This window comes from Sinocyclocheilus rhinocerous, unplaced genomic scaffold, assembly GCF_001515625.1.
Source record: "Sinocyclocheilus rhinocerous isolate Xijiao unplaced genomic scaffold, SAMN03320098_v1.1 scaffold518, whole genome shotgun sequence".
Classification (NCBI taxonomy): Eukaryota; Metazoa; Chordata; class Actinopteri; order Cypriniformes; family Cyprinidae; genus Sinocyclocheilus; species Sinocyclocheilus rhinocerous.
The window spans coordinates 244,417-259,626 of record NW_015664196.1 but is presented as its reverse complement, the minus strand read 5'-3'; the positions used below and the strand labels follow the sequence as shown (position 1 = coordinate 259,626).

The following is a 15,210-nucleotide window of genomic DNA, read 5'->3' as shown; positions in this document are numbered from 1 at the left end:
TGTAAAAAAAAAAAAAAAAAAAAACTGATTCAAGATGATACACAAGTCGAGCATGTCGACTATAAATATATTTCATTCAGTACTGGAAAATATCAATAAAAGTTGTTAAATATAATTTAAAAAATTACGCAATATTTGTGTCTATTGACACATATTTTTATTTGTGGTTAGCATCAAACTCTGCTGGAATCAATTGTGTCTCGAGACTCACATGAAGAAAAAAATACAGCTAAACCAGCCTTAGTGGGTTTGCCGGTCTTAGCTGGTTTAAACTGGTTTAACTGTTCTCCTAGCAAGCATATGTTTAGCTACTGTTTCCCAAATGTCCAAACCCCCTCTAAAACAATCAAAAAAGTCCAGCTTGGCCACCTTAGGCTGGTTTCAGCAGGGGTGCGCTTTGCATCAAACTGGGCAGTTGAGTTGCTTTCTTTGTAGATTGTTCCAAATCACTCACTTATGAGGGTCCATTTCAGTTTGGATGCCACCTTAGAAGGCAGCTCATTAGGTTTTGGAACAGATCTGGCCTGTGTGCACAGGTGGACGTGAATATGAAACCGTTTTCTAGAAACAGTCAAAAAGCACACGAGTCTTCTGTATCTTCCCAAATTTTCATGGCTTAAAACGCTTTAACAAAGACTTTTTTTTTTTTTTTTAAATCCCTATGGGAAAAATACAGCCAGAACCAAGGCTGCTGAAAAAGTAAGCAGGCACTGTTTCATTTTATTGAAGTGAAACAAAAGAAACACCGACAGTTAATTTACAGTTATGAGTTGATTAAGCAGTCAATTAATTTGATGTTGGTGCTTTGCTTCTATTGGAATTAATTTATTTAGGTCTTTTTAATTTTGCATGTAAGTCAGCTATTCAGCTCGCAGATCATTTGATCGTTCAGCTTGGAATCATCTGAAAACACTGAGGTAGCTGGTAGAAACACACGTTTAGTGCCAAAGCACTGCTTATATCGCAAAAAAAACAAACAAAAAAAAAAACAAATATATATATATATATATATATTTAAATAAAAAATTAAATAACACAACAACAAGAAAGAGACATACACTCTTTTCATCAGTGCTTATCAGCGTTCCCATGCTGTCAGACAGCTGTCAGAGAAACTTCGCTTGGAGCAGTAGGCGTGAACTTTGTCTGTTTCGTGATCTGCCTCTTTATCCCATAATCCCCTGTGGGGGCTGTGATGGAGACACACTCCTCTTAGGTGAAGAATTGGGATGAGCAGATGACGGTCAATTGTTTTAAATTGGGGGTAAAGGAAATGAGACATAGGACTGATGGACTGTGCAGAGAGCCAGAGAGGGGCGTTCAGCCACGTAGGAGAAACACTTTAGGGGAAAGTAGCTTGAAAAAGACATTTAAAGCAACAGATGCAAATGGGCTGACATTTTCTGTCCTTAGCGGGGTTGTAGAGATTTAAAAAACCCAGAGAAGGAGAGGGGATGAGTATATCTTTGTGAGTTTTAGCAGAGAGGTCAAATAAACCTTGTGTGTCTTGGTTTGGTTTGGTCTGGTGTTTGTTTGTTTGCATGTAAATTTGTTTTCATACATCTATCATTTCTGTAAATGCCCACAATGTCTGTTCCAAACATAGCACAGAGGCGTTGTAATTATGCTGCATCCCATCTATCTTTGACTGAGAAAGCAATCCTGTAATGCATTGCAACAAGCTCAGTGGAAAAATAAATCCCATATGTCAGAAATATTGGCTATATTTATAACTTGTGTAATAATGGAAAGTATTAAAATTGCATTTAAAATTGACTATTTTTTTATACAAAAGTTCTGTGTTTTTATTTTAATTAGCTATTAGTTATTTGCTTAGCAACATCCTGACATCAAACTCTATTAAAAACAATTATGAATTGATTTCAATATATATTTTTTTCATGCTTAGTGCCTGTTTGTGTGTTGTGAAGAGTTACTTACGCTAAACCTTCAGGATTTGTAAGATTTCTTTTAATATGTTTGACACGTCTCTCATGCTCGTCAAGGCTGCATTAATTTGATCAAAAATACCTGTAATATTGTGAACATTTTTTACAATTTAAAAGAACTGTTTTCTATTTTAATAAATGCAAAATTTAACTTATTCCTGTGATGCAAAGCTGTGATGCAAAGCTGAATTTTCAGCAGTCATTATAATATTCTGAAATATTTCTTATTTTATGAATATTGAAAATAGTTAAATAGTTTTGTGGAAACCACGATGCACTTTTTTCAGGATCCTTTGATGAATAGAAAATTCAGAAGAACAGCACTTTTTGACATAAAAATATTTTATAACATTATAAATGTCTTTCCTGTAACTTGATCTATTGAATATCATCCTTGCTAGGGCTGGCAGTATATCGAGTTTGTACGATATATCGATAGATTTTTTATAAACGATATGGTATGAGGCAATACCTCCTATATCGATATACGAGCCTATCTGAATAATAGCGGAGGACACAGAGTGAGCTGCTGCGAGGAAAATTGCATAATCCTTTTTTGTCCAAAGCATGAGACATGCTTTATATTAAGGGCTTTAAAATTACTGCTTGTTAACACATGTAGTTTAAAGCTGCTCACCCCGACAGATGCTCAGACAGACTCATGTCCTGCTGAGTTTGAGAAGTGCTGTTTTCCTCAGTGCATAACTTACATTTCAATGTTATATTCTCCATCTGTAAATGTTAGAAAGTCATGGAAATATTTCCATTTTGCTGTCAGGAGCGCATGAGCCTTCTGTATGCGATTCTCCACTAAACTTCACAGACTTCAGTGAACGAACGCGCCAAACAGATGGTGTGCAACACAATAACATCGCAATAATTCTGACTAAAATATACATTTTGCTAAAATATTTGTAGTTGGACAAGTTTAAACCTGCAAGTAAGTGTATTTTATTATAGCAGTAACTGTAAAGTGGCTATTGTAATGGGGTAATGAAAATATCATTAATATGTGCTTTTGTTTTTTATTTCATTTCTTTTTTTTTAGTTTAGTGAATTTAACTTCTGTTTTAAAAAGCATTGATTTTGTTTTTAAAAAGCAGATTGTAATGTTACAATATTAGAATGTAATGTGATTTTAACCCCTTTTTTGCACATAATATATAGCCTACATGGTTACTTTCACTATATTTGTTTTCATTGCCTTTAATGCAAACATTGTCTCATTAGACAATATTGGGCTGGATGTAAAAAAAAAAAAAAGGCTTCCTTGGCGAAGTCGAATGAGACGATCTGCTGGGTTAATTTTGGTGGTCGTGTATTCTGTAACGAATCAGTCCACTGAAGGCGAGCGTAGTGAGAACCCAAGTGCAGTTTATTTACAGAGTGATCCAAACATCCAACCAATAATCCGAGACACAGACTTGACATGAACAGACTTGACGACGCATGAACAGACTTGACGTGGCATAAACAGACTAGACTCACCGACAGCGGGTTACAACTTCAATACACGACGAGAGACAATGGCAACATGAGGGCAACTTATAGCAGACAAGAGGGTCACATGACAAGAACACACCAATGGGAAACAAGACACATGACTAGGACAACCAATCAGAACATGACACAATGAACAGAGGAACCAATGGCATGAAGACAAGAGGGCAAGGGAAGCATGACACTAACATCAGGAAACAATTATAAAATAAAAGACATGGACATGAACATGAAACAAAAACAAAACCCAAACCCCACATTACAATACCATATATCGCAATTCAGTCCAAAAATACCCAGATATGATTTTTTTTGGCCATATCGCCCAGCCCTAATCCTTGCTAAATAAAAGTATTCTTAGATTTAAAACAATTTATATCCATCTTTTTAGGTAAATTTGAAAACACACACACAAAGACACAAACAAAACACTAAACAAACACACAAACTAAAATGTCATTGACATTATAGTTTATGACATTATGTCAACTAATGTCTGACACTGATTTTAAATGACTAATTTGCTTATGCGCACAAACTAGATCAGGCATGAGTCACTGTTGTGCAACAAGCATGAATGTGTAAGCCCCGTTCACACTACAAGCGACAAAGCGACACGATCCCATTCATTTCAATGGAGAGCTGGCGATTTCCAGCAACACGAACGACAGCGGCTATTGGCGACAGATGGGCGTGTCCAGCGACACGACAAAGTTCAGAATTCTTCAACTTTAACTTGCAAATGAGGAGCGACTTTCGGGAGCGACAGCCAATAGAAAAGAAGACGGCAGAGCTCATGTGATCGTTCTCCTCTCAGCTGTAGATAAACATACACAATGGAAAAAAGTAGGCTCTGTTTCTCATTCATTTTTTTTTGTATGTAGAGATTTAATTCATATTTATATTATATTTAGTCTTTTGCCTCCAAAATGTTTGTATTTAGCGGCAAGAAACCTGATTCGCTGACAAGGCAACCAGTAGTGAGAAGGCCCATAGCAACCTCATCGCCAGCCCCTGGCGACATGCAGTGACAAAGTCGCCGCTAGTGTGAACGCAGCTTAACACTGACCATTCATGACATCTCATGGGCTTTTTTTTTTCTGTAACCATTACTGTTGTCATTGAGATGATGCTCTGGTTTTCCGTTTTAATCTCTTTATTGCTGGACTCAAGGTGTTTGCTTGTTAGCATGGCCTTGTTAGCCCCTGTTTTTTTTTCACACAGTACAAGAAAATATAGAAATATCTTTAGATTTTAGGAAGGCAATCCCATGCAAGTGGATCATCATATTTTGTGGTCTGGCACATCAAAAAGTTTATTTATTTATTTATTTAGTCATTTAGCAGACGCTTTTATCCAAAGCGACTTACAAATGAGAACAATAAATACACACACACACAAAGAAAAACAAGTAGATAGAAAGCTAGTGTTTGTTTTTTTTTTGTTTTTTTTAAATAAAAAAAGAAGATAAATATAGATAAAGTAGAATTAAAATAGAATAGAAAGTGCTAGAGTTAGAGGGTCAAATAAAGGTGGAACACTGCCATTGACATGAGTTTGGGGGCGGGACTACCTGGTTGGCCGGCCAATGGCATACAAGGGGAGTGTTCAGGAAACCTATTTTGAAAACTGTCATTGTTTTAGCAGTTCCATTCGGTGATGCTAGTCCTGCAGAAATTATGCAGCTCAGTTCTGTTTCAGACTGAGCACACCTGCATATGAAATTGTGCATGTTTCTGTCTTTGTTCACTTGTACTTGTTTTTAGAGCCATTTTGGGCTATTTTCTATGGCAACAGGTGTAGTTTTAGTCTTAGGACTTAGAATGTCTCCAGTTGTGTCTTTGACCTTTCCTGGTAATGTGCTTTCTTATACTTTGGTCTCGACATTTTCTGTGTGGTGTACAGACTGCAGAGACCTCCAGCAAGAAAAGAAAGTTCCTTTCAATATCTTCAGAGGTTTTTTTTTTTTTCCCTTCAGTCCACCTGTGCTTAAACCATCTTAAACCAAGCAGGATGCTATAGAGACTGAGGAGGGTGGACTATGGGGTTACTAACTAAATAACAAACCAAGAGCTTGGGCACAAACTCACAAACACACACACGGCAACTCGGAGGCAAAGCATCTCATCCGCTGACAGCTGAAATATTTTTGTAACAGTTTGGCACAACGTTCCACACAAACACACGCAGCCCATTTTAGAACTGCCAAGAGGACAGCTCTACTATTATGGGTTTGCACAGATCATCAACCATTGCATGTCTGGCCGCTCTGTGCAATACAGAGAAATGTTGTTGGGTTACTCTTTTTAAGCAAATACTGGGATGAAAATACAACTTGACTATGGAGTCAATATAATGCCACATATATATGCAAAATAATACATTTTGCAAAAGAAAATAAAGTTTTGCAAAAGAAAATAAAGTTTTGCAAACGAAAATAAAAGTATTGAGAAAAAATAAATGTTTTTTGCAAACAAAAATAAAGAATTGCAAAAGAAAATGAAGTATTGCGTTCTTTTGCAATTCTTTATTTTTGTTTGCAAAAAGCACATTTATTTTTTCTCAATAGTTTCATTTTCGTTTGCAAAACTTTATTTTCTTTTGCAAAACTTTATTATTTTGCATATATATGTGGCATTATATTGACTCCATACTTGACACCTTAGCCTCTTTTTCTATTACAAGAATTCACATAGTCCCTGCTGAAACATGCTGACGTGTCCTGTTAATTTTTGCCTATTGTCTCATTGGGTTCTAATGAACCAATTCATTTAATAAGCATTTGATGATTGAGGCATTTAAGTTCTTGTTTTTATGAATAGATAGTTAATATGGCATAGGCTCTTTCTGCTGTTAAAGTAAGATTTGTTTATTTCTCTATTAGTTAGTGTGGTCATACTTTATTTTAAAGTCCATTTCTCGCTATTAATTAAATATTAACTGACTATTGCCTCAGTAAGCTCCTAATTACTGCTTAGTAAGGTAGTTGTTAAGTTTAGGTATTGGGTAGGATTAGGGATGAATATGGTCATGCAGAATATGTGCTTTATAATTACTAATAAATAACCAATATGTTAATAAAATGCATGCTTATAAGCAACTAGTTAATAGTAAGAATTGGTCCCTATACTAAAGTGTTTCCGCTAGTGCTTATAAATATCTGCTCTATGGACCTTATTGAGGCTTGACATCATATTTAATGAATGAAAATGAAGAATGTGTGAGATGGTAGTGTAGTCCATTTAGTAGGCTGTGCAGTTTGTACCTTCATATGAAGTCAGTGAAACATTAAATGTCTTTCTGAAATGTTTTCAGTGGAAAAAAAAATCCTCCAGGGGACAAAAAAGATTAAGGCATAACATTTTTTTTTTTAACTTCATTTGTATTTACAAGTAATTCATTGTTAACAAATATGACAGCTGTTTGCTAGACATCTAGTCTAAGAAAATAGAGATAAAATTATTACAGTATTACAGGATGACATTTTGGTGAAATATTAGGTTGAGTTCACTTAACTGACAACTTTAATATTTGAGTTATCACAAGTTAAATATCAGTCATTCTAATGCTAAATTTTAAGTTGTGATAACTAATTGCCATAATTATTATTTTAGTGTAATAAAATCTTTTTCTGTAAAATTTAAAACAATATTTTACTGTACATGCATATTTATGGTCTTGTACGGCTCTCACTTTACATTTATCAGTAAATACGTTTTTGAAATCATTTTTACAAAGTTTTTTTTTATAATAATATTTTACAGAAAATGTATTTTTATCAGTATATTTTTAAAGTATGTTCCTCACGGCATTACGGCAATACCGTTAATATGGCGTCCGTCCTGACGTTTTTTTTATTTTTTATTTTTTAATTTTCTTTTGTTGTTTTCCTAATCAATGTACCAAATCAGCACTGCCACAATTTTAAAACAAATTCTGGGAACAAATCAATATTGAAAATGAACAGGAAAATTATTTTACAGATTTTGATGCATGAACACCAACACAGAGTCTGGAGCTGAACAGGCTGGCAGAGGCTCCTGATTATTTTTGTTTTGATGCGGCAGCGTTCGCAGTAAATTGATTTAGCATTTCTGGCAGCCTGTGGAAGAACAGAGTTATCAATTGGCTTTACAGCACCGAGCATCCATCTCAAACAGTTACAATGTAATTCAATCTATTTCCAAGAATAAACAAAGGATGCCATTTATTAAATGGGAGACTGACAAATGCTCAGCGACTGCTTCCAACACTGCTGCACCGATCTCTCATTTTCAACTTGTTTTGATTAATTCAGGTGGTGTAACAAGGCCTGATGGATTATGGGGCTTGTCAGAGATGCTGCAGTTGCCAATCTGTCTGATCCTGGATCAGGTGGAGGCGTCTCCATATCTTCGCACGGCCTGCTAAGACTGATTTGGAGATGGATTACAGAGGCTGCATCTTGAAAGATCCATTTTTCACCTCTGGGTTACGTCTCCATTTGATAGCGAAGGGTGACGGTAGATTTGTCTATTGCTATATGCTTGATGTATGATGGCATTGCCAGGAAGTACCAGGGTTGAATGTGTTGTGTTTGAGTCGGGGTCAGCAAAGGTCATGGAAAGGTAGGGTCCATTTTGCCCCCTTCCATCAGGCTGGCTATTTGTCTGGAAGACTTTATTGTGGGATTTATCCTCTCTATCGCTCTCTTTTGCACTACTTTTCCCTCCCTCTCGCACTTTCAACTCTCTCGTTCTTATCCCCCCGTCTTTTCTCTCTCTCTCTTTCCATCAGACCAGGCAAGAGGCACAAATTTAGCAATCGCCTTCAAAGTGCACTGGTTGCCTTGGGCAACTGTATATTGCTATGTGCCTCATTTTTATTTCTGCGCTCCCAGAAGCTGACTCTTTGTCCCACGATCAAAGGGAGGCAAAGGGGGGCTGGAGGACATTTAAAATTACAAGCACTCTGGGAGATGATCTGAGCCTCATCCTGTAGTCAATGTGAAGGATTAATAGCCTGCCATGGCAGCCCATCCACGTGGCTATCTTACATTAGCTTATTCTCCACAGTTGTATTTAAAGTTTGCAACCCACAACACAGCACTGTTTGCTGATTTTACTCACTTAATCTTATGTAGAAGAGTCTGCATGGGACTTTATGTGCCCTGAAATATTTTAAGAAAACAATGTCAGTATTTATGCCTTGTTTTCCAGTAAACACATCTAAACATTGTTAAAGTACAAAATAGAAAAAAAAATAATGTGATATTGGGACTCATATATTAATTTTTCCTACCCATTGACAAATATATTTTTCTTTGTCATTTAATACAGTAATGTTAATATTATAATTATAAATTAATTATAAATGTTAGCTTAAATTTAGATAAAGAAAAACTCAATTCAAGATTCTTATTCTAACACCATTTTTCTGGTTTTATAGATATTTTTACATGACACAATTTTTTGCAGCATATGATCAGGTTGGTTTTATCAAAGCATCAAGTAATACTGCAATGTATCAAGTTCTTATCATAAGAAAAAAATATTTCAGTTTTGTCAAGTTTGTGAAACACAGAAGAATAACAAAAAAAAGAAGAAAAAATGACATCTGATTAAAGAGGACTGAAGTGATGCAAACAATTTAGTCCGTGGTGACTTTCCCTGAACTCTCATAAGCATGTTTAGATGAAGGCACTCAATATCTTGAAGTGCTTTGTTTGTTGGTGTGCCATTTTATTGATTTTTGCTAACAGCTTTGCCATTTACCAAGGCTGTAATATTATAGAGTAGTAATACAAACTTCCTTATTATTCTTACTTCCTGTTTTCCCAAATGAAAAGACAGATGGAGGAGAACAACACTTAATTTATGTTCCTACTTTCCACCTGTTTTTGCTTTTTTATTTGGTGGTAAAATCATATCTGACTGAGAAGTGTTGCATCAGTATTTTTGTGTTGTTTCCACTTAAATTCTAACATTTATTTTTCTTACCCCACTGATGATTTTGTTTTTTCTTGTTTTAAGCCTGAACCTTCCTTCATTTTAAATGCATAAAACAAGATATCACCAGTGGGGTAAGAAAAATAAACCTAATTCAAGATTTATTCTTTGTAAGCAAGTTTTAATATCTTATGCAATTAAGATTTTAAAGTAAATGCATCTTGTTTTAAAGATGTTTAGAGCATTTTACTAAAAAACGAGACAAAAATACTGATTAATTTTTATTTCATTTTCTTTCAAGTTTAAGTTTTTCCTTCATATTTTATTTTATTTCACCTTTATTTCAGTTACCAAAAACATTGTTAATAGGTTTTAGATTTAGTAAACAAGGACTGGCTTTGCAGAATGTGGCTTCCTTTCATTAAAGATCCCAGGAAGTGCTTCCTGTCAGTCTCTCTCTCCCTCTGTTTTAGTCAGAATCACTTTCCTCACCAAAAACTATTTCACACCATCAACATTTCCATCACACCCACACATCTGCATTTCAGACCTCAAAGCAGGTGTAATTTCTCCAAAGTCACTATAAAGAGAGAGTGAGATTGAGCGTCGGCCTGTGAACATAAAAGCGAGAGATAGAAAAAGAAGGAGACTGATTGAAAAAAGAAGGGAAAACAGACACTAAAAAGGAAGGGAATGGTGAGTGTGCCCCGGCGCTGATAGAAGTGACACACGTGCTTTAATGAAACCTTTCACCTCCACTCAAAGCGTTTGAGATGTCCATGGAGTGCTTCTCGTAATGGCTGTTGAGCTGACTGATTACAGTAAACAGAGCGATAAACCTCAAGAGCGGCTTTAGCTGCGACATGCAGATGATTCCCGGAGGTCTAACACTGCAGGCTCAGAGAGGCTGTTTGAGAGTGCGAGCGGGAGAGTGCCCAAAGAGGCCCAACTTAAAGGCCCTCGTCTCCTCTCCTTATCAGGCCCGTCAGCTCTTGAGCTTGCAAACACGAACAGCATCTGAAAATGAGCCTGGTTGCATGTGCTGAATTTGTCAGAGAGCAAAAGAGAGAGAATGAGCGGGTAAGAAGAAGAGCCCAGAGGAAGGAAAGATGGCTAAAGAAGAGAGGGGACTGGAAAGGCGAGTACAGCTGTTGTACTTATGATGCTGCCTGCTTAAAAAACATTGTGGTTATGGGTCTTCGTTGACTGTCAGCAGTGTTGGGAAGGTTACTTTGGAAATGTAATAGGTTACAGATTACAAGTTACCCTATTTAAAATGTAATGGTAGTGTAACTTTTTCAATTACTTTATTAAAGTAATGTAACTGATTACTTTTGATTACTTTTCTAAATTTCTAATGAATGTTTATTTGCAACTGTTAACTGCACCTTCACTTCCATTTTTCTTTTCAGTCTCTTTATTTTGCCCTGATATCTATCTCTCACATGACTTTAATACTCAAGATTTAACAAAACTATACTTTCTAAATTGCCTACATGTCAAAATTAGTACATCACTATAATATCTTTATAGAAAAATCCTAATACTGAACATGAGTTCAATTAAATTAGTTTTTATGAGTTCTAACTGTAACTGATTACAGTTACATTTATTTTGTAATTAAATTACGTAACGCCATTACATGTAACTAGTTACTCCCCAACACTGACTGTCAGTGACTTCAGTAATGGAGCGGTGGAACATGGGAATGGTAGATGGGATTTTGGATTATGCTTAAAGGAGCAGTTCACCCAAAAATGGAAACTGTAAGATTTCTGCAGAACACAAAAGAAGATGTTTTGGAAAAACGAATTGTCCATGCAATGAATGTGAGGTGTAGTGTTGTTTTGGACCACATTGACTTTCACTATGAACACTATGAAACAATTATTACCTAAATGTTTTAGATGATGTCCATGTAATGTATGTAAAAGAAATGCATGGAGAAAATGCATGCTTCTCATCTTTCTCCATTGCTTATTACACTGTAAAAAAAATTTTTTTTTTTGAAGTTGTGAATAAAACAAAGATTATTGGAGTAAGTTTTACAAGAAGTTTCAGTCATTCTACTTAAAAATGTCATGTTTAATTCAATGTGTTACTTGCAGTTTCTTACAATTTCTGAGAGAAAATTGTTTATACACTTTTTTTTTTTTCTCCATTGTGCGAACATACATTACTGTTCAAAAGTTTGGGGTCAGCAAGATTTTTTTTAAAAATGTTTTTGAAAGAAGTCTCTTATGCTCACTAAAGTTGCTTTTATTTGATTAAAAATACAATTAAACTGTAATATTGTGGAATATAATTAAAATTGTAATATATTTGAATAATTTCTATTAATAAATTTCTATTGTAATATGTTTAAAATGTCATTTATTCCTGTGATGCATCGGAATTTTCAGCAGCCATTACAGTCGGGGGGCGGGGTGTTCGTGCGCGTGCCTCAAAAGAGGGCTTACAATGACTTACAAAGATACATAACCGCTACAAGTGTATGCACTACTTGCTTTATGCAAGCACTATATAGGATAAATCACTATACAGGATTTACCCTATTATACTTTATCGACACGAATTGATAGGTGAAACAACAAATGATATTTTTGCAATTTTACACATAATAATCCACGATGATCACATTACACAAAACTGAAATTGCACGTCAAAATAACACATTGTCAAAATTTTTTGAGACCCCCCAAAATTTCACAAATCCCGTTTTCAGGGGAGCCCATGTCTTATTAAGGGGAGCCAAGCTCCCCCGTAGTTCGCACCCTGGATATCAGTATATGTATATTTTAATAAAATAAACCAAATTTGTTTCATCCATAAAGAGATTTATTCTCCGTTTTGAGTTATAGCAGCTCACCCAGTATTGAATTTTTAATAGGTTGACATAGGATTTACATTGTAATGTTTTAAAAGTGAAGTCAGTTATTATGATTCATATGATTTATAGGGAATGTGTCAACAGCATATAAATGTTATGCCTCTCATTTGTTAATTACAAAATAACTTTGTACATTTGTACATGGATTTTGTGTGGGGTTTTATACGTTTGTACATGTAACCCCCTTTATCCCAGGGTTTACTTCAGGGATTTGTGATCTAATTGAAAATATCAATTGTCTAAGTTCGTTCAAGGAGCTTTGGGGTATTTTTCCTTTTAAACCAAATTCTCAATTTAAATGAACAACTGAAATATCATGAAAAAGTAAAATAAATAATGCCACACACAAGAATTTAAGTTAGCCAGAAATGTATTTTGTGAGGCAATCAATTTAAATGCTCTTTGTTCTGGCACTTTAAAACCAAAGTGATTAACAATGAATGACACTCAATCTCCAACAATTAATTGAGCTTCATAACAGATAACAACAATGCAATTGTAACCCAAGGAAAGAAAGTTTGGAAAGAAACTGTCTCAGTCCCATGTAGTGTGTGTAAAAAAATATCTCAGTCCCGTGTAATGTGTGGAAAAAAAAAAATATATATATCTCAGTCCTACCACTTCACCGGGAATACCATTCAGTTAATCAAGTACGAAAGAAAGAAGAGCTGATGAGTTGACAGAGTGCTATGAGATGATGAAGAGAATTTGTTCCGGAGGAATCCACTCAGATGATTCAGGTCCAAATGTATCACCGAACAACAGTCCAAGGGAAAACAGTCTGCACAAATGTACATTTTAAATTGATTACATCAACAACATCAAACACGTAAACCATTCCTTGTAAGAGAGATCACATGTATTTTTTAACTCATATTTTCCTTTTCCTCCTCCTATAAAATAAAGTTTATGAAGCAAACCTGCTTTGAACACTTTTTTCCAATTTGAGAGCTAGCAATACACTTTTACATAAATCAATTTAACAGAGTTACATTTTATACATTAGCAATTTCACTCGACGTGAAAAACACAATAAGCATGAGCATTGCACACCTCGTGCTCTCCTTGACTAGCAAAACTAGTATCGTGGTGCTATACTTAGCTGCTCTCATCTTCAACACCCACATGAACAATTTAACCACATTTTCTTTGACATGAATACATTCTGACTGGTTTTGCTCAAATAATAACACAATAGGACAACAAAATATTTCGTTACAAGCAGAATACACTCACCAGAATGTCTCAGAAAAGTCACGGAAAGCAATAAGTCTTCGACTTCTCTTCCACAGTGTTTCAAATTCAACCTCCCAGCTGACATATAAACAATAAACCAGCTATTCAAAGACAATTTGCAATATAAATGCTTATTTTAATCAGCATAGTCGAAATTACTCACACGCTATGCGTTTTGTCCGTGCTTCATGCACATTCACTCTGCGCGCTATTGCTGTGCACTCTCTCCCCGCATAAACTACCCAACCTCTTAAAGGGGCAGTACTAAGTTTTAAAGAAGTGAGACTAAGAAGTAAAACAGGATAGAAATATCAAGGGTTACACTCTCCCCCTCTAAACCGCATGAGTCCCTGCATGCGTGTTAGCAACAAGACTGGCAGCGAGAATGTTTCCCAGGGAATCAAAAAATGATGTAAGAGCAAGTAATATGGGCTTCCCTAATTCCTCATATTCTAATGTCTTTGGTGGCCGTCTTTCTCGACCTGAACGTCTGAGGGGTACGGATTCAGTGTCAACTGAACTGTGGGACAATTCTTGGAATTCTGACCCTGCAGCTGGTACAATCTCTTCTGGAATTTCAATGGCTATATAATCAGGGGCATTTTCAATCCCAACAGATTCTGTGGCAGGAAAGACTGGTGCACCGCCAGTAACAATCTCAGATGCTTCTCTTGTGAGTTCAATCACAGGCTGAACAGGCTCTGATCTAGGTATAGTTGAAGTACATGGAGCAAACTCGACTGCATGAGGGTTCAACTGGTCTGATGATTTTGCAGGAACATTATGAGAGGTGAGCAACCCATCATCCACTTGTTTAACGAAGGGACTCCTTGTAACTATTTCAGGAATAGGTATTTGAAAGTAACCTCCCTCTTCATCACTAGACTGTTCTTCACATTCATCACCCTCTCGCACTTCAGTATTAGCCCTTGTCCTTATCTTACGTTTTCTGTTCGCAGTTAAATTTGTCCCAGGCATCTGTTTTACTGGGCTCGCAGGCAAGAACCCACAGGGCAGTAAGAGATCCCTGTGAAGGGTACGATGGGGACCATTACTCTTTTCCGGCTTTACCACATAAACAGGACCATTTGAAATTCTCTTGACCACAGTGTGGACCATCTTTTCCCATCTGTCGGCAAGTTTGTGCTTACCCCTCACACTCAAATTTCTCACCAAGACCCTGTCACCGGGCATCAGTTCAGCCACTCTAACTTTTAGATCAAACTTTGCCTTGTTCTTTTCACTCATTTTGCGGGAATTTTCAGCAGCCAGTTCATAGCTCTCCTGAAGATGTTCTCGTAGTTTCGTCACATACTCGGAGTGAGTTCTGGGTCTTTCACCTGGAGGATGGATGCCAAAAACAAGATCAATTGGTAGTTTAGCCTGGCGCCCAAACATCAACTCGTAGGGCGAATAGCCGGTGGTGTCGTTCCGCGTACAATTATACGCATGTACAAGGGGTTTCACGAAGTCTCTCCAATGATGTTTATCTTTTTCTTCAAGGGTTCCAAGCATACTGAGGAGTGTTCTATTAAATCTCTCGACCGGGTTGCCACGTGGGTGATAAGGTGTTGTTCTCACTTTGTCAGCTCCGATGAGGGCACATAACTCGCGGATGGTATGGGATTCAAAATCCCTTCCTTGATCACTGAGGAGGCGACTTGGGAACCCATAATGAACAATGAAATTTTCCCAGAGTGCCTTTGCG

General features: G+C 36.3%; 1 protein-coding gene across 1 annotated transcript; it reads right to left on the bottom strand.

The window, feature by feature from the left end:
- Positions 1-13,456: 13,456 nt before the first annotated feature.
- LOC107729906 (uncharacterized) lies at positions 13,457-15,196 on the bottom strand. Its single transcript, XM_016540642.1, has 2 exons — positions 13,666-15,196; positions 13,457-13,580 (listed from the first exon to the last, which is right to left on the bottom strand). The coding sequence occupies exon 1, from the start codon at positions 15,015-15,017 to the stop codon at positions 13,836-13,838; it is 1,182 nt and encodes a 393-aa protein (XP_016396128.1). The 5' UTR covers positions 15,018-15,196; the 3' UTR covers positions 13,457-13,580; positions 13,666-13,835.
- Between the last annotated feature and the right edge of the window lie 14 nt (positions 15,197-15,210).

Bases quoted from the DNA above. Each gene is read 5' to 3' on its own strand.
- LOC107729906 (XM_016540642.1), bottom strand. From the start codon at position 15,017: ATGCTTGGAACCCTTGAAGAAAAAGATAAACATCATTGGAGAGACTTC.